At 32.2% G+C, this 22620-nt stretch overlaps 4 protein-coding genes and 1 pseudogene across 5 annotated transcripts; 3 read left to right on the top strand and 2 right to left on the bottom strand.

Moving 5' to 3' along the window:
- The first annotated feature begins 210 nt into the window (after positions 1-210).
- On the top strand, positions 211-2213 carry LOC109788208 (AT-rich interactive domain protein). The gene is made up of 2 exons (XM_020346882.3): positions 211-653; positions 1778-2213. The coding sequence occupies exons 1-2, from the start codon at positions 336-338 to the stop codon at positions 2006-2008; spliced, it is 549 nt and encodes a 182-aa protein (XP_020202471.1). The 5' UTR covers positions 211-335; the 3' UTR covers positions 2009-2213.
- Positions 2214-4231: 2018 nt separating this feature from the next.
- On the top strand, positions 4232-5882 carry LOC109788198 (heavy metal-associated isoprenylated plant protein 26). 2 transcript variants are annotated; one of them, XM_020346870.3, is made up of 3 exons: positions 4232-4759; positions 4859-4940; positions 5460-5882. In XM_020346870.3, exons 1-3 carry the CDS (start codon positions 4748-4750, stop codon positions 5687-5689), a joined length of 324 nt encoding a protein of 107 aa, XP_020202459.1. In that variant the 5' UTR covers positions 4232-4747; the 3' UTR covers positions 5690-5882. The 2 variants fall into 2 exon arrangements, with proteins under 2 accessions (XP_020202459.1, XP_020202458.1); XM_020346869.3 differs by having other exon boundaries at positions 4236-4786.
- Positions 5883-7049: 1167 nt separating this feature from the next.
- RAB18 (Dehydrin family protein) lies at positions 7050-8092 on the bottom strand. Its single transcript, XM_083072887.1, has one exon. It carries the CDS (start codon positions 8090-8092, stop codon positions 7370-7372), a length of 723 nt encoding a protein of 240 aa, XP_082929013.1. The 3' UTR covers positions 7050-7369.
- LOC145953846 (putative inactive receptor kinase At2g26730 pseudogene) lies at positions 8020-9807 on the bottom strand (annotated as a pseudogene).
- Positions 9808-14775: 4968 nt separating this feature from the next.
- Positions 14776-21133, top strand: LOC109788209 (aluminum-activated malate transporter 9). Its single transcript, XM_020346883.3, has 6 exons — positions 14776-15433; positions 17359-17496; positions 17587-17856; positions 17972-18108; positions 18197-18343; positions 20154-21133. Exons 1-6 carry the CDS (start codon positions 15025-15027, stop codon positions 20838-20840), a joined length of 1788 nt encoding a protein of 595 aa, XP_020202472.2. The 5' UTR covers positions 14776-15024; the 3' UTR covers positions 20841-21133.
- The last annotated feature ends 1487 nt before the right edge of the window (positions 21134-22620 follow it).

The following is a 22620-nucleotide window of genomic DNA, read 5'->3' as shown; positions in this document are numbered from 1 at the left end:
GATGAACAAAAAACTGTATATATATAAAAAAGTCTAATTATTATTTTTCTTTTTAGAAATTTAGTGAAATTTTTTAAAATTTAAACGACGAAATGATGTATTAAACCTTTTATGAATCAATGACTGGTGCTTACAATTTTTATTTTGAAAATAAAATAAGGTTTAGGAAAAAAAAAGAAAAAAAGGAAAGATAAGAGAAAAATGTTTGTGCAGAGCAATGAGATGAGAGCATGCAATCCAAACAGCAAAGAAAACGTGGTTAGTCGTTACTCTGTTGCCACGGAGGCATATCATATCATATCTTCTTATTATCCGTCGCGCATTCTCATCCACCAATGGCGTTCACCGTCGCCATTGGCACTGGCGTAGCCATAATCCCCTGCGGCAACTCCACCCACCGAACTCCCTACACCCCAACCGCTAGAACCCTCCACGTGGCGCGCGCCAAGAAGCTCTCTTCCGACTCCCAACCTGTGACCGCCGCAGCCGAACCGCAACCGTCGCCTGAGATCGAAGCTTCCGTCGCCGACTCCGATTTCAGCTTCAATTACGCAGAGCTTCCAGGGCAAGAACCCGATTTCTGGGAAGGACCGCAGTGGGACTGGTTCGGCACCTTCGTCAAATATTCATGGATTATTGGCTTCCCTGTCGCGGTATAACAAAGCCTCTTCTCTTTCTTATTCTTCTTGTCGTGGTTTAGTTCATAATTATGAATTTTAGTTAGTTGTACATGTTTTTATGAGAAACAATTATACTCAACTCGTGTAGTGGAAGACAAGTTTTATCTCTAATCTCTAGTTATTTAACACAATTGCATGTCTAATTAAGCTTACTTGAGTTGAACTCGAGATTATTGATTAAACTAGTCTAAGCTGATATCGAAACTATCGATTAAGTTAGAACAATTTACTATCGATTAAGTTAGAACAATTTTGTGTAGCTGATTATAGTTGTTGATACTTTTGATTATGAAGTAGTGGAAAATTGATTATAATTTTAATTTTAAATTTTAAGAGAATGGTGTTTATTTTGCATTTAGTTTTGTTGTATCAGTCTTGACTCTTTAGCGTGTTTAATGTGGATTTTGCTGCATTTTGTTATTAATGATATGATTAGATAAATTTTTCTATATATACTTATTCGAGAATAAAATAAGAAAATAGAATGAAATAAAAAAAATTATAAACTAAAATTAACTTATATATACAAGTTAATTTTAGTTTTTGTGGGAATTTATTTTATTTTTTCTTATTTCTTTTTCTCATAAGTATTTATAGAAAAATTTATCCAAATAAACATCATATATAGAACAGTTTGTTAGTTTAAGGGATTTGTTTAAGTGATGCAAATTTATTTATTTATTTTTTAATTCAAAGAATCTAAGATTAATCTCTTAAAATATTGAGATTCATACGAGGGTATGAGTGAATTCATATAAATCCAGATAAATTTCTTTTAAATAGACTTCTTTGAACATAGAATTAGGTTCTTAATTTACTTACAAAATTTTGAATCCTTATTTATTTATTTATCTTTTTTTGAAAAATAAAGTGATAATGGGAAGGGTGTTTGTTCTTAGGAAATGTGAAGAAGAATGTCTTGTTCAAAAAATATTGTTTTGCAATCTGCACATGTTAGTCTAATAAAAGTTTCAAAATGTAGTATAAAACATCATAATCATAATTATATCTAGGTAACTTTTTTTTTTCTCAAGAAAATTTTTGTAATGTCAAAAAGAACAACTCTACTAAATCATTGAATGTCTTCATGATTGTAGGCAAGTCTTGCTCTCTATGGTTGCTTTACATTTCATGAACCACCAGAACGTGTGAAGCTGGCTGCTGCGAAGAAGTATTCTGTTCAGAATTATTCTGTTCAATCCGCTGAATCAGTTGACTCTGTTGAGTCTGAATCTGTTGACCCTAGTGAAGTTTTCGAAGAACCTGATGCATATGACTCAGATGTATTTGATTCCAATCCAACAGAGGTGGCTCCTAGTTTGAAATAGAGTCTATATAGATACTGCAAATATACCTTAATTTTAGCATATAAATTCAGGCGAAAGAATTTAAACTCTTTTTGCGGTAAATTTGTAATGCAATGATGTTGCTTACATGTACACTTTGTGTATCAATTCTTAGATGGATCAAGTGAATTAGTTGTACGTGTAAATGTATTGTTATTCACTGCATTACATCTGATTGCTTAAATCACTGTTGACAATCTTTTATATATCTTACAGATAAAAACTTTTTAAATGAAATCTTTTACATATATACATAGTTCAGGGTGATGTTTGAGTTCAAATTAGTACTAGGTTGTATGAATTAGTATTATTATGTTACCATATGTTTCATTTGATATAGGTATAATATTGTGCTACAATTCATGAAGCATAACAGGAATTGATGGCCTATCACATGTTGTTTGTATAGTGTGATAGTATAATTTAATGGAAGTTGATTGTTATTTGACAGAAAAGTTTTAGGATGTTTAAATAATAACACTTTCTATTTAAAGGAGAAACAAAGTATCTCTTTATTACACGAATAAATAATCCACTTCAGATTCTAAAGAAATGATATTACAAAGCTTGATGATATTTTTTCTCAATGCTAATCTCATTACTAACTCTATATTTATATGGACTAAATATATTATTTTAACTGAAATTAACACAATACTAATGTGAACAATAAAATTACTACAATTGGAAAAACTTCTAATTCATTTGCTGTCTTCAAGTTAGTAGCTTCGCTGCTTGTAAATCCAAATCCCATCATGCTTTGTCTAGGTGGCATTGAAAATGCCGGTGAAGCTACAAATTTAGAAATGGAAAATCATAAATATATATATATATATATATATATATATATATATTTACATGACACGGACAAATGAAATTATTATTAAAAATCAATATAATCTTTTGCGATTAAAAAAAATATGATTCAACTTTTATTATATGATTCAACTTTTATCATATCAAAATTCCCATACTATTACAGAAGTTAAAGGAATAGATGAAAATGAAAAAAGGAGGTGCTTGTTTACCAATAACAGTTGAGTTATTTTTTCTGCCCAAAGAAACCTGAGAATGAGGAGAAGTTGTAGGCATATGCATTTTTTCTCCTATGACAAAAGTGAAGGGAAAACAGATTCAACAGATAATACTAGAAAACTCCTCATGAAAGGTATTTATGCACACAGAATAAGACTAAGAATGTCATACACTTTTTGAATGTAAAATAAGTCGATTATAAACAAACTGCTAGATATATTTTCAATAAGATTAAATGTGACAGTTTGTGTAACCTAAACAGGCCGAGATATTGGCATTAACTTGAAGATTGCAAAGAGGTGGTAGCTGTAGAGCAAGTGTCTTATTGATGGGGAAAGAACTCAAGTTAGTGTCATTGAGCAAGAGGCAAAGACAGTGTGGCTCTTGGCTGTAAAGTTGCTTGAGATTGCCACAGCATTCTGGCCCTGGAGACCGGGCAGTACCCTGCACAAATGGTGCACAAGGAATAAGGGGAAGGAGGCTTGATGTGCATTGGGCTATGGTGGTGGGGCTTGAGGGGTTTTGGTCTTGTGAATGTATTATGGGTAGGTTGGAAACCAAAAACAAGAGAATAATTTGACACAAAATAGGGATAGAATTGCAGTAATTCAGAGAAGCCATTATGTTGCGTGTAATTGTGTTGATTGAGAAATATTTACCAAGGTGTCTAAATAGAAATATGTGATCACCTTTCTATGAGTTATTTACATGCATGGTGTGAGTTTTATCTAACATGCATTTCTTGTTTATTTCTGTGCAAACAAACTCATTTAAAAGGATAAATGTTAGGTAAACATACAATAGTTCGATTTTCATGTATCTTTAGACAGTTAACTAATTAAGAATCACTCTAAGTATGATATTTAAAGTATTTATTAAAAAGTAAGGACATAGTTGTCAAATCTGGAACAGGATAGGGTCTCTGTTGAACAGCTGATCTGGATGGAAAACTACTGAAATAAAAAATAATATTAAAAAGGACAAAATAGCACATGTTGACCAAACATGAATAATAAAAGTTAAGTTATAGGTAGTGTTTGGATAAACTTCTTCATAATATTTTTAGAAAAGAAAATTAAGAAGAAAAATTGAAATAAATTTCTATATTTAAAAAAATTTATTTTATTTTATTTTTCTATTTTTCTCTTCTAAAAATATTTTTAGAGAAGTTTATCCAAAAATTTCTGATTTATGTCTCTTCAGTTCAAAATTTGAAATGCTTGGTAACCAAGAAAATATATTTCAGGTATCTGAAATGATGATAATTTCATATAGCAGAGGCACACGATTTTGCTATATAATAAATATTTGCATGCAGAGAACTTCGTTATAGCAGAAGTAAGGTCTTTATGCATAATTCTTTTTTTCAAAAGAGAGTATGCTCTGCCTTTGTTTATGTAGTGGCATGCACAAAACGGGAACAAAGAAGTCAAGAATAATGTGACAAAGTAACGCTACATTTGCCTCCCTTAGCAGACATAGTCACAAAAAGAATCAGATTCAGCAATTAAAAGGAGCATCATTGTCATCAAACGGAAATGCTAACCAGCTCATTATAAACCCTTTTTGGCTCTCAAAGTTTTGTTGTTGCATGCCTTCTAAGATTCACTTTTCCTTTGCTAGCTCATTCATACTATTTTGGACTTACAAATTCCTGTAACTATCTCTTTCTCTCTGATTGGTTTCATGACAGTGAAGGCAAGCACTATTCACCATGATCTTTTGGTAACTATCTAACTAGCTCTGACTCTATAAATACCATTTGAATCATTTTAATCTGTTGGCTTTGGTTGGCAGTACTTCTGCATGGTGATGAGGATCAATATTGACTGCACTGGTTGTTACAGAAAAGTGAAGAGAGCCCTTCTTGATATGCCAGGTTAGCCATCGTATTTATCATTGTTTGGACCAGTTTGGATAAATCTCTCCATAAATACTTTTAAAATATGAATAAAAAATAAAATAAAGTTCTTCATCAGTTAAGTTAAAACTAATTTATACAAAAATTTAATATAAGTTTTTAAAGAATCTAATATAAAAGAACTTCTAAAACTTAGTATGAGTTTTTTTTGGATAAATTTTTTCAAAAGTGAATAACAACATGAAAAATACTTTTGTTAAAGGAATAAATGATTTTCGGAACTAAATTTAGTTTATGATGGAGAAACTAATTTTATTTTATTTTTTTTAGAAGGATTTTCGGAATTTATGCAAATAGACCTTATATGTATAAACTAATTTTAATTTATGGAAAAATTTTATTTTCTTTCTATTTTTTTTATTCCTATAAGAGTTTAGATAAATTTATCCACACGTATAATTTTTATGCAAGCTTCTTATGGTTCTGAAATTGAGAATTAAATTGTACTTTCTTTATGTCTTTGACTATATATGATAGAGTTGGATAGCCATCTCTTAGAGAAGAAGCAGACCAGGGTAGTTGTGTGTGGCAGGTTCATTCCACAGGACGTTGCAATCAAGATAAAGAAAAAAACTAATCGTAGAGTTGAGATTCTGGACATACAAGACATGAGTGAGAACAATGCTGAAATGGAAAACCAGAAACCAATGACCAATAGTTGGACCCTTCTAGCCACCCAGAATCAAATGGAAACATGTCATGCTTGAGAGAAACAAACAATATTGTCTAATATTTAATCCACATCCACGAGTGAGTATGTGACTTGTACCATTTTAGCTTTTTTAAAATAAACTAACCAATGATTGTAATAATTCTAGAGATTACTAACTTGTAATTGCATCTATTTCTGTATTTGATAGTAATTTCTTAATTGACTGTAACATATATAATTTTTGTCAACTTTGATCATTTTCGTCTGTTTGTTTATATTGCCTTGGAATAAATTATCTAGTAGCTTTTTTGAATTAGGCTATGGTTTTAAGAGAGAGGAACTGCTAATGTACGTACAAAAGTTCAGCCTGTGAAGGGAAGTAAGAAAGTATTATTTTACCATCGATCCTAATCTTTTTTTCTGACATATGAAACATGTTGGGTTAATTAATCAGATTAATTAGATCATTTATATACTGAGTTATATCTTTAAAAAGATTATATTCATTATTAATTTGAGACAATATGAAATTTGATTTGCATTCATATATTAATATGGGTTATGAAGACCTGTAGATAGACGAAACAAATTTTTTCTCCTAATCCATATGTCGTGGAAAAATGCTAGTAATGAACAGAGACTAATTAAGAACAGCTAGGTGACCAGTGAATTTGACAATTAACGAATTAAAGAGATCAATGTTTTTTCAAGTTATTAACCTTCATCTCTCGACTCAAAAAACAATAAAATTGGCCTTAATCTAAAATGGTGATGAAACAGGAGAAAGGAACGAGCACGTAGAAACTTTACTAATCCACGGGTTGTTTCCAGTGACTTGTTTCCAAAAATAAAAATTAACAATTATTATTATATGTATAAAATAAAATATAAATGTAATGAATTTAGTATATAAAATTAGAAAGTTTAAAATATAATATTTTTAAATATATTAATAATTTAATTAATTAAATGTGAATAATTAAAGCGTGGAGGTGTATTTGTGACTTTCACTATCATGTGAGTTTGTCGGTAGATGTTTCAGTAGTCTCGAGCTTAAATTGGGAGCATATAAATGTGTTAACTACTAGTAAGAAAGAATTTTGTGACGCCACAGTTAAGAAGAGATTTGTAGGAGTGACTACTACAGTGGAGAATATCTTTAGTATAAATAAAAAAATTAAAGAAATAGAAGGGTAAGGTTTGACGTGGAAAAATTGCCCTACACCGCTAATTAATGAACTTTCAAGTCTCAAAGTTGACCAAGTCCTTGTGCCCAAAAGGATCGGTTATCTCCTTCATTAATTTGTATATTGATAAAATTGTAGATGTAATTAATAATTGATATAAGCATGAAGAAATTTTTTAAATAATAGCTGTTAGGACACTCTGAGCTTTAAAGAAAGATTTTAGAAAGGTTGAAAACGAAAGCAAGCTGCTGAATGCATTTATAAGTCCAACACATACAAGTGAATCACCCCCACTCTATATATTCTTAGAGCTAGCATTGGTGCTTTCTATTTCAGCCTTATACAAAACATCCAAGTTCATACATATAAGCATGCATTTTTATTCGTTTACATGTTTAGGTATACTATAACGCAACCATACATGTATATCGTTTACATTTACACGACACAAAACATTGTACGTACGTACATTATTACAAATGCAACATAGTTATTCAAAGACAACATACACATACTACATATGCATGCATGCACGATGCACGATGCATCTACTTGTCACTGTGTCCTCCGGGAAGCTTCTCTTTGATCTTATCCACTATCCCTTTCTTCTCGTGATCGCCATGAGACTCGTCATGGTGACGATGCTCCTTTCCATAGTGTTGCTGATTCCGTGCATCCGTATGTGCACCCCCAGTGTTGCCTCCATAACCGGTGCCACCGGTGGTTCCACTTCTAGGACCAGTGCCGGTGTCCGCGGTAGTGACTCCATAGGTAGGGCCACCACCGTAGTCACCGGTAGTTCCATGCTGCCTACCGGTGTCCCCACCATAGGCATCGGTAGTCTGATGTTGTCTACCGGTGCCTAGATCATAATCACCTGTAGTTCCATGTTTTGTATTAGTATTACCTGTGTAACCACCGGTAGATAATCCATGATGTTGTTTACCGGTGCCTAAATTATAGTCACCGGTAGTTTCATGTTGTCTACCGATATCACTGGTGTAACTACCGGTGGTATCATGTTGTCTACCGGTGCTTATATCATGATCACCGGTAGTGTGATGACTCCTACCGCTGCTAGGATCATAGACACCGGTAGTTCCATGCTGCTTATCGGCTTCACCGCCGTGACCGCCGGTGGCGGTGACGTAGGTAACAGTGGCAGTAGTGCCATGAACTGGGTTGCCATATTGGTCAGTTTCTCTCACTGGGTTGCCATACTCATCGATCTTACGACCCTGATCATCGTGATGAGTCTGATAACTTGCCATAGTTCTTGTGTTTGGATTTGAATTATGGTTGTAGAAGGTTCAAGTGAGTGTTGATGGATGATGCAAAGGTGCATGGGGTTTATAAAGGGAAACCAAGCATAAAAATCTGGTCAAGGGGTCTTAAAAGTCTGACACGTGCCGTGTGGCGGTGATGATTAGCTGCCACGTGCATGGACACGTGTTGGTGTATTCTTCAAGTGAAATGCGCGTCGTCGCTTTCGGATTCATGAGTTGACACGTGCGGAGTCTACTCAGAGGATAGGTGGTAAAGGCCCAAATGGATAAGTGTTTAACTAGGTGGGCCATGGATGTGAATCTTGACGGTGTTAGTGACTTTGGATTTTGTGACACCGAGAGTCTCAAAAGAACGTGACACTTGTGAGATTTGACAAGAAACAAGAATCTCAAAGTAGTCACCGAAAAAGTTTGGTGACAAACTTGTTAAATTTTGATAATATGTATAAATTTTAGCATAGCACATCGGATCGTTACAACAAATATCTCTTATATTAGTGGCTTGAAATAAATATAAAATATTTTTAAAACAATTTTGATGGGGGTATAATTTTGTCCACATGGCCTTGGCATGTGGGCTAATGAAGCAACTTGCTATAACTTGGGTTAGGCTTAATTATCTAAACCCAGAAAGTTTAATTTGTGGGCCAAGTACTTGCTATAACTTTTGAGTTGGGCTATTCTTAGCCGAGGGAGCGAGTTTATGGGCCTTTGCTATTAAGAGTATAAAAGGTTGGTCGAGCAGTTACAGTAAGAAGGTAGATGATATTCACACCTCCACTCTCGTATAAACACACCTCCTTTTTTAAAAAATATATATAAAATGTCTAAATTACCCCTAAAAAAAATACACCTCCCTTTACCGCACCCCGTTCCTCGCATCCCACACCCCCTTCCCCGCACCCCCGAACAAATCATCATCATCAACAAAGGGATGAACATGAACCAACCTCTTCCTTGGTGATCTTGTTCTTGTTCTTCTCACTATTCCATTGGGAGGCTAACAATATCCCCAATCATGCGCACCACCTCATCCATGTTGGGCCTCTGGTCGAGCACAAGCGCAACGCAGGACATGGCAATCTGCAACAACTGAACCATCTCCTCTTCGATGTTCTGGAACCTCATGAGTTCCGCGTCGATCACTTTCGCGGTCCACTCTTCGCGCACCACTGACTGCACCCAACGTGGAAGGTCGATCCCTTTCTCGCTCAGCGAGGCTTGGTTCGGCGCCTTGCCCGTTAGGAGCTCCAGCACCAGCACGCCGAAGCTGTACACGTCGGATTTCAATGTCACCTTTCGGGTTTCCAGAACCTCCGGAGCCCGGTAACCTGCCACCCGGTTCGAGGGAACCGGGTTCGCGAATATCGGTTCAGCCCGAAGTCCGAAACGCAGAGGTCGTGGTTCGGGTGGAGGAGGATGTTGGAGGATTTGATGTTGCCGTGGACCTGTTTGGCTGACACGTGGAGGAACGCCAGGCCTCGTGCGGCTCCCAATGCTATTCTCATTCGCGTGTCCCAATCTAGCGGCGTTCGCTCTGACCTTCTGCTCCCTGTTGTTAAAACGTTAATAGAGTTATTCGTGTGTCCCAATCTAGCGTGCTGGTTGCACCTCCGCCGTTGATCTCGCCCTCGACACCCTCTGCCGCTAGATATTTTAGCATCGAACAGCTCGCATTGCTCACTCAGGTTTCTTCTTTCTTATGTTTCATGCCTCTTCAGAAATTGTACCCCCTCTGCTCTTGTTTTTGGGAACTAGGAACTCGGAACAACCCCCTTTTCTTTTCGTTTTTTTTTTTTTAATTTGGGATGAGAATTTTGGGTTACCAATTACTGCTTCAATCTATCCCATCACAAGGTTCTATTCTACCGCTCTTGTCAGCGACTGAATAGCTGATTTCAAAGAGGCTTTAGGAAGGGGGGGGTGTGTGGTGTGAGGTGTGGGGTGTGGGGTGCAGGGAAGAGAGGTGTAAATTTAGAAAAAATATTTTTTTTAAGGGTAATTTAGATATTTCATATATATTTTTTAAAAAAGGGAGTGTATTTATATGAGGGTGGAGGTGTGTTTATCATCTGCCAAAAAGTCTCTATGGGTCTGTTTGTTTAAGAAATTAGGCCCAAGATAAAATCAAGAAAGAACGGGACAATGGCCCACACTTTATTACTGTGTCTTAAATTTTAATCATATGTAATAACCGAACCCTAAACCATACGTCTTTATAGATCTTAAACCTAACCTTCAACTTCAAACATAAATCCAAAATCCAACGTCTTAAACTTAATCACAGATCTCGGTACCAAGTCTTAATTCAAAACCCCAATTAATAAAGTTTTAGAACCAGAACATGTTTGGTATTACTTTTCTATGAAGAAATCATTACTCTATTATTTATTTTAAGAAAGTATAAAATATAATCATTTTTATATAAAGAAACTAACTCAATCATGTTTTACCAAAAAACAAAAACTAAATAAATCAACCACCTTAGTACCAAAAATGAAAAAAGTTATGATTAGTTTGTTCCCAATATTCCTTATGCCATTTCAGCTAAAGTTTTCCAACATCATTACTTTTATATTTCTTTACCCTTCGCACATACAAGAGTGTATGTCAAGTTTAACAACGTTTTAAATTTTAAGAAATGACTTTTATTTCTGTTTTTCTTTCAGAAAACAATACTTTTTTATATAAAATTATTTAATCTAAACTCTATAAAAATTCGAGTGTCTTATTTCCTAAGTGGCATGCGATAATAAAAACAAAAGCACTTTACATCGTCAACAAAATAAAATGATTTCTGGGGGTCAACCAATTGGAATTAAGAAAGTGGATGATGTTGAGTTGCGCAATCTTGTTGGGGGTTGATATAATACTCTAGGCAAACTATATTAGACATGTTCAAATTTTTTTTAATAGAAAGTCAATTTATCCCAAAAGAATTAAAAATATGAATTCCTTTAATTGACTTCTTGAAAAGTCAATATATAAAATTTTAAAAGATACAAGGATTTTATTTTATCAAATTTATTAAAAAATTAAATACATTAAAAACTTACCAACAAAGTGGAAAAAAAGGTAGTTAGGAAGGAATACCACACTAAAGATGATTAACCAAGTTTTATAAAGAAGTGAGTCGTCGATGTAACACTGTGAATTATATAATTGCTTATTAAGTAAATGAGTTATGTGATTTGCTGTTTAAAATGTTTTAAAACGATAAGGATTAAAGAATTCTTATGAGTTTAGTTATTTAGGGGTTGTTTTGAGTTGAAGTAATCAATCACCAAGTTTAAGAAAAGATATATAAGATTTTCTTAAGATGTGAATTTCATAAATTCATTCCTTAAGAAAATCTAGAGAGAAGTTAGAGAGGAAGACTCTAAAGTTAAAGGAAATTACCTCTCTTCCTTTTGACTTCACAAATTGCTTGGATCCTTCTCCTAGAGTTTAGTTTGTTGTTGAGTTGTTATTTGAAGCTTTAGAGCTGAGAATTAAGAGTTGGTGTTCTCATGTAGAGAAAGCTTGAAGGACTGTGTTCTTCATCATTTTTCTTTCTCCTTCCTTTTTTCTTGGTGATTCAAGGTAAGGACAACTTATTGTCTAATTTTTCATGTTATATGAGTTGATTTTGTTGTATTGATTCATGTTTTGGATGGTATTCATGTTGAATTCAAGTGTTAGAACCTTATTGTCTTGTGTTTTGGGTTTTCCTTGCTTAAAAGAGAAATTGGTGAATCCTTGATTGGATATGGTTGCATGTTGTGTATTTTGGTGAATTAGAGTTTCTTATAATGTGTATATGTTGGTTTACTAGTTGCATGTTGGATTGGTGTCGGATTTTTAGGTGATTGGAGTCAAATCATGATTCTTCCAAGTGCAAAAATTGTCTTCACATTGGATGTAACTTCATGGCACCGACTGTGATGCAAATCAAAGACTCTCTCCCTCATTGACGTTAGGCACAAGATAGGCAGTGTCGAGTGTGAATCAATTAGACGTAGATATAAAAATTATCAAAAGTAACTATGAGAGAAACATGAATCCATTATTGTGCAACACAACAAAAAAACTAACAATCAAACTATGGATATTGAAGAAAAAAATTTAAAGGTCAAATGATTTAGTATTTATATTTTTTAATTAAAGACTGGGGATTTAATTTTTATTTCTTTTAATATGAAGTCATGATAAAAAATATTATTTTCTTAAGAAAATAAACTTATGAAATTTAAGTCTTAAGAAAATCTTAAACATCTTTCCTTAAACTTGATCAACAATAACCTTAACTTAAGACGATTCCCAAACAACATAAACTTACAAGAATCTCATAATTCTTAAAGTTTTAAAATATAAAAAAACATATAAACCATTATTCAATTAAATAAAATAATTAAATAAGTTATAATTTATCTTTCAATGTTACGATATTCATCTTTTACCAATGTAAACAAAATATATTTATATTATATATATAAAAAGGAATATTTATGTTATGCCTATATATATAATTTTAAATTTTTTTTAATAGATTCTCATGTATATTTTTTCTTCTAAATTTGTAAAGTAGTATATAATAATTGAAAGTATATTAATTCTTATATATATATATATATATATATATAAGGAGTGTATCAAGTGAGAGGGTATTTTATTGTGAGAGATGAAAGGATTAAAATATAATCCTTAGATTAATTTAACGAATTAGATTAAAACTTATTAAAAACCTGTCACGTACCCCTCCTCCTTTCCCTGTGTCCAAGTTTTCCCAAATCTTAGTCACATTGATTCACCATCTCAGAGTCCTAACCATCTTCCACCATTGAACAAAAAACTCATAGTTGTCACAAGAAAGATGATTCGCATCGTCGTTTAGTCGCAACTTGACACCATCATGGGAACTACCCATCATTGTTCAGTCGCGGCTCGCCATCGTTGCAGATATAGAAGATGGAGTTTTGTTCCACTTGCAGAAGCATGCTATAGGGTGAATTGCCAAGTATGAGACATAAGCATACCTTGCAGGCTTGTGCTAATGATTGATGTTGACTAGAAGGGAGGAGATGAGAGAATAGGAAGGAGGAGGTGGTGGAGAAAAAAAAAGAGTAAGAGAAAAAGGAGCAGAGAAGTATTAAATGATTAGAGATTTAATTATCTAATTTAATCTTATTTGTTAAATTAATTTAAGGTTTAACCCTCTCATCTCTCAAAATAAAATACCTTCTCCCTTGATATGCTCTCAATCTTATGATATATATACATATATATATATATATATAGTTAATCACATATACACTGTCAGTATAAAGTTTTTTACATTGACAACCAATTATATCTTTTAATTGTGCCATGTCACTGTTAAAAGTAAATGTGTTTACAGTGACATGACACAATAAAAAGATATAATTAGTTGCTAGTGTAAAAAAACTTTACACTAGTGGTGTATAGGTAATTAACTCATATATATATATATATATATATATATATATTATCATACTAATATTTTTATTTTTATTTTCTATTTATAATCTTTATTCAAACTTTATGATTTTTTTGTTATATGTTTCATTCACTTTGGTGGCCTTGAATATTTACTAAAAATTAATGATTATTTTAAAATATAGAAATTCATAAGATCATTTCAAATCTCACAGACTTTATGACGTAAATTTATTAAAATTTAAATTATAAAGTTTTGATTATAAATATTTTTTTTTATAAATCATTATATTCTTACCTTTCAAAATTGACAAGTTTTTGTTTGTTAAAATGCTATTTTTTTGAAGTTCCAATCTAATAAACTTTATAAAATGTATGTAATGATTATGCCTATGTATATTAGTCAAATACGTAATAATTCTTCCGTTCTTTATATAAAAATTAATTAATTAATTAATTAAAAATAATAAAAATAATTAATTTTCATTAATAATAAAAGTAATTTTAGTACACGTGAACCATAATTTTATAAAGTTTTTACACATCGTTCAAGAACTACTCCCTCAGTCTCGTAGTTTAACATTTTAGTACACAGATCAAGCATAGTGTATATATATCTAATAAATAGAGTAATTCTACTATATTTACTCATATGAGAAGTGATTCGTTTTTTTACGAGTAAATCTATTTATATTTACTTTATTTAATATATATTTATATTCTATATTAAATTTAAATGATTAAATTATTAAATTTAAAATTTTTAATATATAAATTAAGTTTATAAATTTTTAAAATTTTTAAAAATTATTTAATATAATTTTTTAATTTTTAAAAATTTATAAATTTAATTTATATATTAAAAATTTTAAATTTAACAATTTAATTATTAAAATTTAATGTAAAACATGAATTATTGAATGAAATAAATTTAAATAGACTTATTCATTCATAAAGTAAATAAATTTCTCATATATATATATATATATATATATATTAATACAATTTTATTAATATAACTCAAAAGTGAAAGTGAAAGTATTATTTATTTTAATAATTTTTGAAATAAAAAAAAAAAACCATCATTCTGACTGAGAATATGCATTTTAAGTCAAAAACACCCTCATTCAATGTTAATGAGTTGGATTACCAAGGATTAAAAAAAAAATGATTTCTCATGGTAAACGTACTTTTCTCTCTCTCTGACTAACATTTAGCTTGACCAGATACATATCTTCCCTAAATTCCTACAGTACAATACAAGCAGCCACGTTGAGTTCATGTTAACTTATGCCTCTTTATTATCCTCAATTTCCAACACTGGTCGGCACGTTTCAAAAACAAGCAAGCAAAAAGGCACAGACAACATTCCGCCCCCGAATCTCAGCGCCAACCACCTCGTCCCCTTCGACAAGACTAATAAAACTCCTCGCACTGTCCTTCCCAAAATAGCGTAATCGATTATTCGGCGCCAAAAGACTATGATGGGTTCCACCAGGGTGCCCAAGTTGGGCTCCTTCCGCCACAGCTTCGCCGAGAAGAAGGAGAGGCTTCTGTCAATGAAGGGCGGCGGAGGCTTCTCCCAGATTGGGATCGCGCTGCCGGAGTCCGAGGAGGACGACCCCTCGCCTCGCCGCCGCCGCCGCTGCTGCTCCTACCGCGCCTTCTCCGACGGGATCGTCGGCGCGTGGCAGACCTCCAAGCGCGTGGCGGAGAGGGCGTGGGAGATGGGGCGCTCCGATCCCAGGAAGATCATTTTCTCCGCCAAAATGGGTCTCGCGCTTATTCTTCTCTCGCTTCTCATTTTCCTCAAGAAGCCCTTCGAGGATGTTAGTCGATACTCCGTTTGGGCCATTCTCACTGTCGTTGTTGTCTTCGAATTCAGCATAGGTATGCTATCAACCCTTCTTTCTTGCCTCTTTTCACTATGATTTTAAATTCTACAAATATATCATGGTGGATCAACCATCCTAAGAACCAATCAACTTAATCAATCATATCGAATTTCAGCCTCAATATGTGGCTACATCATAATCTTAATTAATTATCTTACCTTTGAGTTCAGAATATATGTTCAGTTTACATTCTGAATATACAGTTGTGTAATGGTGCTATAATAGTTTTACTTAGCTTTACTCGTGATGATAAATATTTTAGTAATTTTATCTGACTTGAATAGTTAGAGAATATTTGTGATCTATAAATTAAGTAAAAAAGAAATTATAAAAATGTCTTTTCATTTCTTTAATTATGATAGGATGGTTATTTTAATCTTTGTTTTCTTGGAATTTAGCTTGCTAAATGGATTGGCAAAGATTGAAAGTATAACTAATTTAGCCTCAAGTGTGTGTCAATGGCCTGGGAGACGACTTTTTGATAGATAGTTGGGTTAAATATTCGTTAATCATAGAGATTTTATTTATTTATTATTTTTATTGCTTGTATTAGTCTTATCTCACTCGAAGTGACAATGTAAAAATATCTAATATTTATGATTTATGAAAAAAAATATAACTAATTTAATATTAGAGTTTAATTTTTATATATCATTAATTAATTAGAAATGTAATTTTATCATGTTTGAAAATTTATTCTCGTTGATTCTTTAATAAACTTTATACTATTTTTTTTATACATATAAAATTTATAGTATTTAAACTAAATTATTATATATATATATATATATTTATACGTTCTTATTATATATATATACATACATGATGTATATTACAATCATAACATTGTTTTTTAAAAGTACACCTCTGCACTTTATACAATTTTTTTTTTATATAATTATGATGTCTAAAATTTCACGTGACGTTACTTATTTGGGTAATTTGGCACGAACTTGGTCCTCTAATTGGTTAAAGTAACATAAAAAGTTGGAACATGTGATCGAGAACCAAACTGATCGCGTTGTAGACTAAATTGATCTCTCTTTATTATTTTCTTTTTTTCAACTAAAGGACCTACTTACTACAAAGTTTTTTCCGAGACCAAATTATTGTCATGATGGATTTAAATGAGTGTTTACTATTTTTCCCCCTCTTTTGGGCTTTTAATTCCTCTTCTTCAATAGGAATTGGCGAAGAATATGCCTAGATTAGTGTATGAAGGTCTTTACCCTTTTTAATAGAGATATAATATGGTATTTTGATACTTGATAGGGTCATGGGGAATAATAACTAGAAGAAGATTGGTTTAGAATATTTGACCGTGGTAAAGTGATGTGTTGGTTCTGTTAGTTTAGTTTGTTTGTTGGGAAAATCAATGCCAAGTAATGCTAAGGAACAATACTTGTTGACCATTGTCTTGAGGGTTGTGGTTCAGAAACATGCAATAATTTTATTAAATATTTTCAATTACTTAAAATGTAAATATTAAATATTTTTGTGTTTTTAACATAATGATGATTTCTTTAGTAAATATATTTTACTTTTATTTGGCTAATAATTGTCTGAAGGATGCTCAGTAGAGTTCTCTTGTTTAATTTATAACGACAAGCAAATGGCATTCTAATTTTAGTCTGAGAAAAAATCATACAATTCTCCCTAGTTGCTTCTGCTTGTAATGATGAAATCACAGGCTATAATTTTTTCTGCCATGTTCCAAAGCCGCTGCTTATCTAATTCAGTTGTGTTCAATTTTCATGTACTTCATCTTTTATTAAACTCAAAATTTTGATTATAAATCATTGGCCGAAGTAAACCATTCATTTGTAAATTCCAAGTTTCAAGCTTTCCATTTGGTGAACACGTGAATAAGCATCAATCATTCAATTAATAGCAATAATTTGTCACAATATACTCCCGCAGGAGCAACTCTTAGCAAGGGCCTTAACAGAGGATTGGGGACTTTGTTAGCTGGAGGACTAGCTTTGGGAATGGGACTTTTATCAAACTTGGCTGGAAAATGGGAAGAACTTTTTATAATTGTTAGCATCTTCATTGCAGGTCAGGATTTTGAATCACTTCTATTTCTTATCATGTTGATAAAGATTTTTGCTTATGCCTTGTTCTGACATTATGATATGTGAATGGCAGGATTTTGTTCCACGTATGCAAAACAGTATCCAACAGTAAAGGCTTATGAATACGGTTTTCGTGTGTTCTTGATCACCTATTGCTACATTATTTTATCAGGGTATCGAACAGGAGAGTTTGTTGAAACAGCTATAAATAGATTTTTGCTCATTGCACTGGGTGCTGCTGTGGCTCTGGGGATAAATGTATGTATATATCCAATCTGGGCTGGTGAGGATCTACATGATCTTGTGGCAAAAAATTTCATGGGCGTTGCAACATCATTGGAAGGTTCTCTACAATATCTTTTTGATCATCAGCTTTAGGCTTTAGTTTGTGATAATTTAACTGCTAATTACAAACATTTAGTTGCTGCTTCTTAATGTTGTTAAGCTTTGTTTTTCAGGTGTTGTAAATAACTATCTTAATTGTATAGAATATGAGAGAGTGCCTTCCAAAATTCTTACCTACCAAGCTGCTGAGGATGTGGTTTACAATGGCTATAGATCAGCTGTTGAATCTACAAGCAAAGAGGATGCATTGGTATTATGATCTACTTCTTTTGTTTCACTTTCACATAATGATATTGGTATTTTTTTTTTTACTCATTGATACGTACTTCTTATTTAAGATGGGTTTTGCTGTCTGGGAGCCACCTCATGGCCGATACAAAATGCTTAGATATCCATGGCAAAATTATGTGAAAGTAAGTGGGGCACTAAGGCATTGTGCATTTATGGTCATGGCTATGCATGGATGTATACTTTCTGAAATACAGGTACTTCATGCAACTTCTCAGTTACAAAGCCTTTGAGTCTTCAGAATTTTGTGTTTTTTTTGGTGGGTGGTTTTTGGGATTTATTTTTTTCAATGTCCCAGGAAAGTGGTCTGTGTATGTAGATCTTGTGATGATCTTTATTTTTTGAATTTTGTTTTCATTCTTGATTTATTTCCCTTTAGGTTTGTTATTTTCACCGGAATATGTTAGTTCTATCAAGTGTTTTAATTTTTTTTAACATTTAGAGAAGAGGTAATTTTCAAGATGGAACCACATAATATACTCTTTTTTTTTTTTTGGTAGTGCAAGATAAAAGAAATAATATACTGATTTAAATAATAATTGATAATTTATTCAATTGTTGTCAGAAATGATTTGGGACTCGGGTTCAATTGTTGTGTTTGGTACTAGGACTGCGGGAGGTCAAAACTGAAGGATTCTTCTAAACTTAGATAGACCATCAAATTTAGCATGTGTTTTTAGAAAAGTACCTACTAATTGACATTAGACTTGGCATAGACTACTCTTCCATGCTGAAATTTAGCTTTATCTTTTGTAATCCACTGCTAATCTCTTTGATTGGAGATTCTATGTCCACAAGTAATATAACCAAAATAAGGTATATAAGTGAAAGACAATCTTTATCATAAAATTTGATTTTATAAAATTGAATCAGATCTAAAATTCATATTTTTAAGATGGTATTATAACTATTATGTTTAAGATATTTAATTCTCAATATAAGTTATTAGAAGTGTGGTGATAATTTCATATCTACTAATGATATGATAAAAATATAGTATATAAATTGAAAGTAATCCTTACCTTATAAACTAGTTTTATAGGAATTATTATGCCAAATTTACCGTCGGAGTCTTCAATGCTGCCTGGTACATACTATAGTTTTATAGGATTCATTATGCCGAATTTACCGTCGGAGTCTTCAATATGCCTGGTACATACTATGTTGTAGTAGATTGTTTTTAATCTTAACTCAAGTATACCCAATGTGTACTGGTACCTGGTTCTGTGGTACATAATGTGTTGTAGTAGATTGTTTCTGCCTTAAAAAACCTTTTTCTATTATTCACGACATGAAAGACAGATAAAGATAAATTTGATCTTGTTGGTCTTTCATATTTGAAATGAAGTCATTCTGTGCTGCCTTTTTTTCATGCCAGTAGATTGAGTCTGGTCACCGCCTTAACTCGAATACTGCTAGGCTGTGTACTCTCTGCTTTGCTTGACTATAAGTGGAATAATTTATCAATTACGTAAAAGTAGCTTACTGGAGCAAGATCTGCACCTGAAAAACTGTGATTATGATATATGGGAGTGATTATATTTTAAAGCATCCTTTACTCTGTATTTTAAAAGTAATGAGTAATATACTAAATAAATCCTCGAAATTATAATTGTCGGTCTCCTTAAAAATCTCACTTTAGTCCTTAAATTACCAAATATTGATAATTTTGGTTCTTATTTTAATTTCAAGGAATAAAATAATTTGTGACATTGTGAAACTTTGAGGATAAAAAATGTAATTAAACTCAAGAAATAAAATGACTTTTATTTGGTGATTTCGAAAACTAAAATGACATTTTTATGATTTTAAGGACTAAATTGATTGTTGGTGATAATTTCAAAGAATTTGGTTTATTACTACTCTCTTATGGTTCTTTCTCTTGAGATAGAGGATACATCTAATTTTCAGATAATTTAAGGTCATCAGTGATTGTTATTATTATTATTATTATTTTTTTTAATTTATGCAAATACACATGCACTCAACCTCCTTTTTGATAATCAGGCTCCAGCTGAGAAGAGACAAGTCTTTAGCAGGGAGCTTCAGAAGGTTGGATCTGAAGGGGCAAAAATTCTAAGAGAACTTGGGAACAAAGTGAAAAATATGGAGAAACTAGGCCACGAAGACATTCTTTTTGAAGTGCACGAGGCAGCAGAGGAATTGCAACAGAAGATTGACAAAAAATCCTTTCTCCTTGTGAATTCAGAGAGCTGGGAAATTGGAAACAGGCCAAGAGGTGAGGGTGATCCTCAAGACCTCTTGAACGAAGAAAGACACTTTTTGGAGTACAAGTCTCTGAGTGAAGCTGTGCTTGATCTCAGAGCTGTCAAAGTTCCAAAAAGTTGGGAAGAACAACAACAAGCAACTCCTCCGAATATAGCTGCAGTACCTGCAGGTTTTGGTGATGAAAACATGTTCAGTAAACAGATATCTTGGCCTGCTCATATCTCCTTCCGAGCAGATCCAGTGACAAAAGAGGAAGAATCTAGAACCTATGAAAGTGCTAGCTCTCTGTCTCTGGCAACATTCACATCTCTTCTTATTGAGTTTGTGGCAAGGCTCCAGAACCTTGTGGATTCTTTTGAAGAGTTAGGCGAGAAAGCAAAATTTAAGGACCCTCTTGAGCAAGTACCACCAACATCTGGTGGGTTTTGGCACAGGTTGTGTAATTGTTTGACACTCAAGGATTGAGATATATGGAAGCAAGCGTGTATATCATGGAGTAATCTATATAAATTCCAATACCCCAAAATCAAAGTGTGCATTTCGTACTCTTTAGAATTTAGATTATCTAAACTCTCTCAAAGTGATCATTTTTTCGTTGGCCTTGCCAGCCATGGACAACTCACCAGTTAAATCAACAACTACCCAGCGCTATTACTGATGCTATCTCTCTAAATTTTGACAATGAAAAACATTCAAAATTTGTGTGCATCGATATTTCAATTTTATTCAAAAAGTTTTTTTTTTCTGGTACATTTTAATTTTTGGTGTAAATTTTATTGTATTGTTAATCAACTAGAAGTTATCGTTAATTTGATTTTTATTATTAAAGTTAATAAATTGATTGTATGATGGTTTGTAATTAAATAATAGTGTAAAAAAATTTTAATTCTATTTTTGTTTTTAATTATGAGATCCTTTCAATTAAATTATACATTTTAGGAAAACTAGTTAATTTATTTATTTTTTATTTATAATTAATTTAGTTTAAAATATTAATTTTTTAATAATTTAAAATTATTTTTCTAAAATTGACCTTCTTTCTTTTTATTCAATCATTTTTTACCTAATTAATTAAGAGAAGTGTTAGTAGTACACTCATTCCCATTTTAAAATTTATTAAAAATTACAAGATTAGGAGATATAGTCATTTATTGATAAAGTCTAAGTATAGTTACTCTTAAGTAAGTGGATTCCTCTCTCCCTTTCCCCCTTAATAGGTTACTACAATTGATATGATTCTAATCAGTAGCAAATCAAAGACCTTTGGTTAGTTGGAGCAATTTTTAAGAAAATAAAGTTTAATAATCATCATCATCATATATACAAAGAACAAAATATAAATGTCTAAAATAATCATTAGTAGGTTCAATATATAAAATTAAGAGATGCAAAATACAATATTTTTAAACATACACTAATGATTTAATTAAAGTAAGGGGATGCATCTATTCACCCTCACTATAATGTAGGTCTGTCATTGGTTCAAATAATATGCAATGAAAATAAAAGAACAATTGATTATCCTAGGGTTCTCATGCAAAATTACTTGGTCATTCATACAATCTATACATATATAATGTAAAAAAAATAATACTAAAAATAAAAAACTCCCTTATGGGGGTTATACACATCATGTACACATATATAATCTACATAAACTACATAGATGTATATAAGATCCTTAATCATCGATCAAACGTCTATACAAAACTAAGCTACATCAGAGTATCATCTCCAAAATTAGGTCATGAACAACATGATCCTCCACTGAATAAACAAGTTGTTAATCTTGTCATGCTCCGATATAAAGTATGATCATTATAATTCCAACCACAAGGAAAAAATGGTTAAACTTATAAAAAAAATCAACATAACATTCACAACAGCAACTTATAACAATATAACATAAACAACTTAATCAATATTCAATACAACTCAACAAAACAACTTTTAACTTGTTAAGAACATCATCAAGCCAACATCACAACAACTTACAACACAACAACAATATCATCATAAACAACTAATGCATTGTCACACATATCAACTACAGATATCTCCTATATCAAAGGTGAGCAATTTAAGTGGATAGACCCTACCAAACCACAACATTTGACCTATCACAATCAAGTCAAGTATAAACAGTGTTAGGCCTCATAGAGTGTCAGGTATACAACTTAAATTGATTTCTTATGTTTCGTCACTTAAATTAGAAAATCTAGTATTCCTGTCACAATATAACAAC

The sequence above is a fragment of the Cajanus cajan genome, chromosome 1 (genome assembly GCF_000230855.2).
Source record: "Cajanus cajan strain Asha chromosome 1, NIPB_CcT2T_4, whole genome shotgun sequence".
Taxonomy (NCBI): domain Eukaryota; kingdom Viridiplantae; phylum Streptophyta; class Magnoliopsida; order Fabales; family Fabaceae; genus Cajanus; species Cajanus cajan.
The sequence above is the reverse complement of the archived record's forward strand: the minus strand, read 5'-3'. Positions and strand labels throughout refer to the sequence as shown.

Excerpts from the sequence above, each read along its gene's own strand:
- LOC109788208 (XM_020346882.3), top strand. The coding sequence starts at position 336 with ATGGCGTTCACCGTCGCCATTGGCACTGGCGTAGCCATAATCCCCTGC. Across the intron at positions 654-1,777 it reads TTATTGGCTTCCCTGTCGCG|GCAAGTCTTGCTCTCTATGG; the intron begins GTATAACAAAGC and ends TCATGATTGTAG.
- LOC109788198 (XM_020346869.3), top strand. The coding sequence starts at position 4,748 with ATGACAGTGAAGGCAAGCACTATTCACCATGATCTTTTG. Across the intron at positions 4,787-4,858 it reads CTATTCACCATGATCTTTTG|TACTTCTGCATGGTGATGAG; the intron begins GTAACTATCTAA and ends TTTGGTTGGCAG. Across the intron at positions 4,941-5,459 it reads AGCCCTTCTTGATATGCCAG|AGTTGGATAGCCATCTCTTA; the intron begins GTTAGCCATCGT and ends TATATATGATAG.
- RAB18 (XM_083072887.1), bottom strand. The coding sequence starts at position 8,092 with ATGGCAAGTTATCAGACTCATCACGATGATCAGGGTCGTAAGATCGAT.
- LOC109788209 (XM_020346883.3), top strand. The coding sequence starts at position 15,025 with ATGATGGGTTCCACCAGGGTGCCCAAGTTGGGCTCCTTCCGCCACAGC. Across the intron at positions 15,434-17,358 it reads TGTCTTCGAATTCAGCATAG|GAGCAACTCTTAGCAAGGGC; the intron begins GTATGCTATCAA and ends ATACTCCCGCAG. Across the intron at positions 17,497-17,586 it reads TGTTAGCATCTTCATTGCAG|GATTTTGTTCCACGTATGCA; the intron begins GTCAGGATTTTG and ends TGTGAATGGCAG.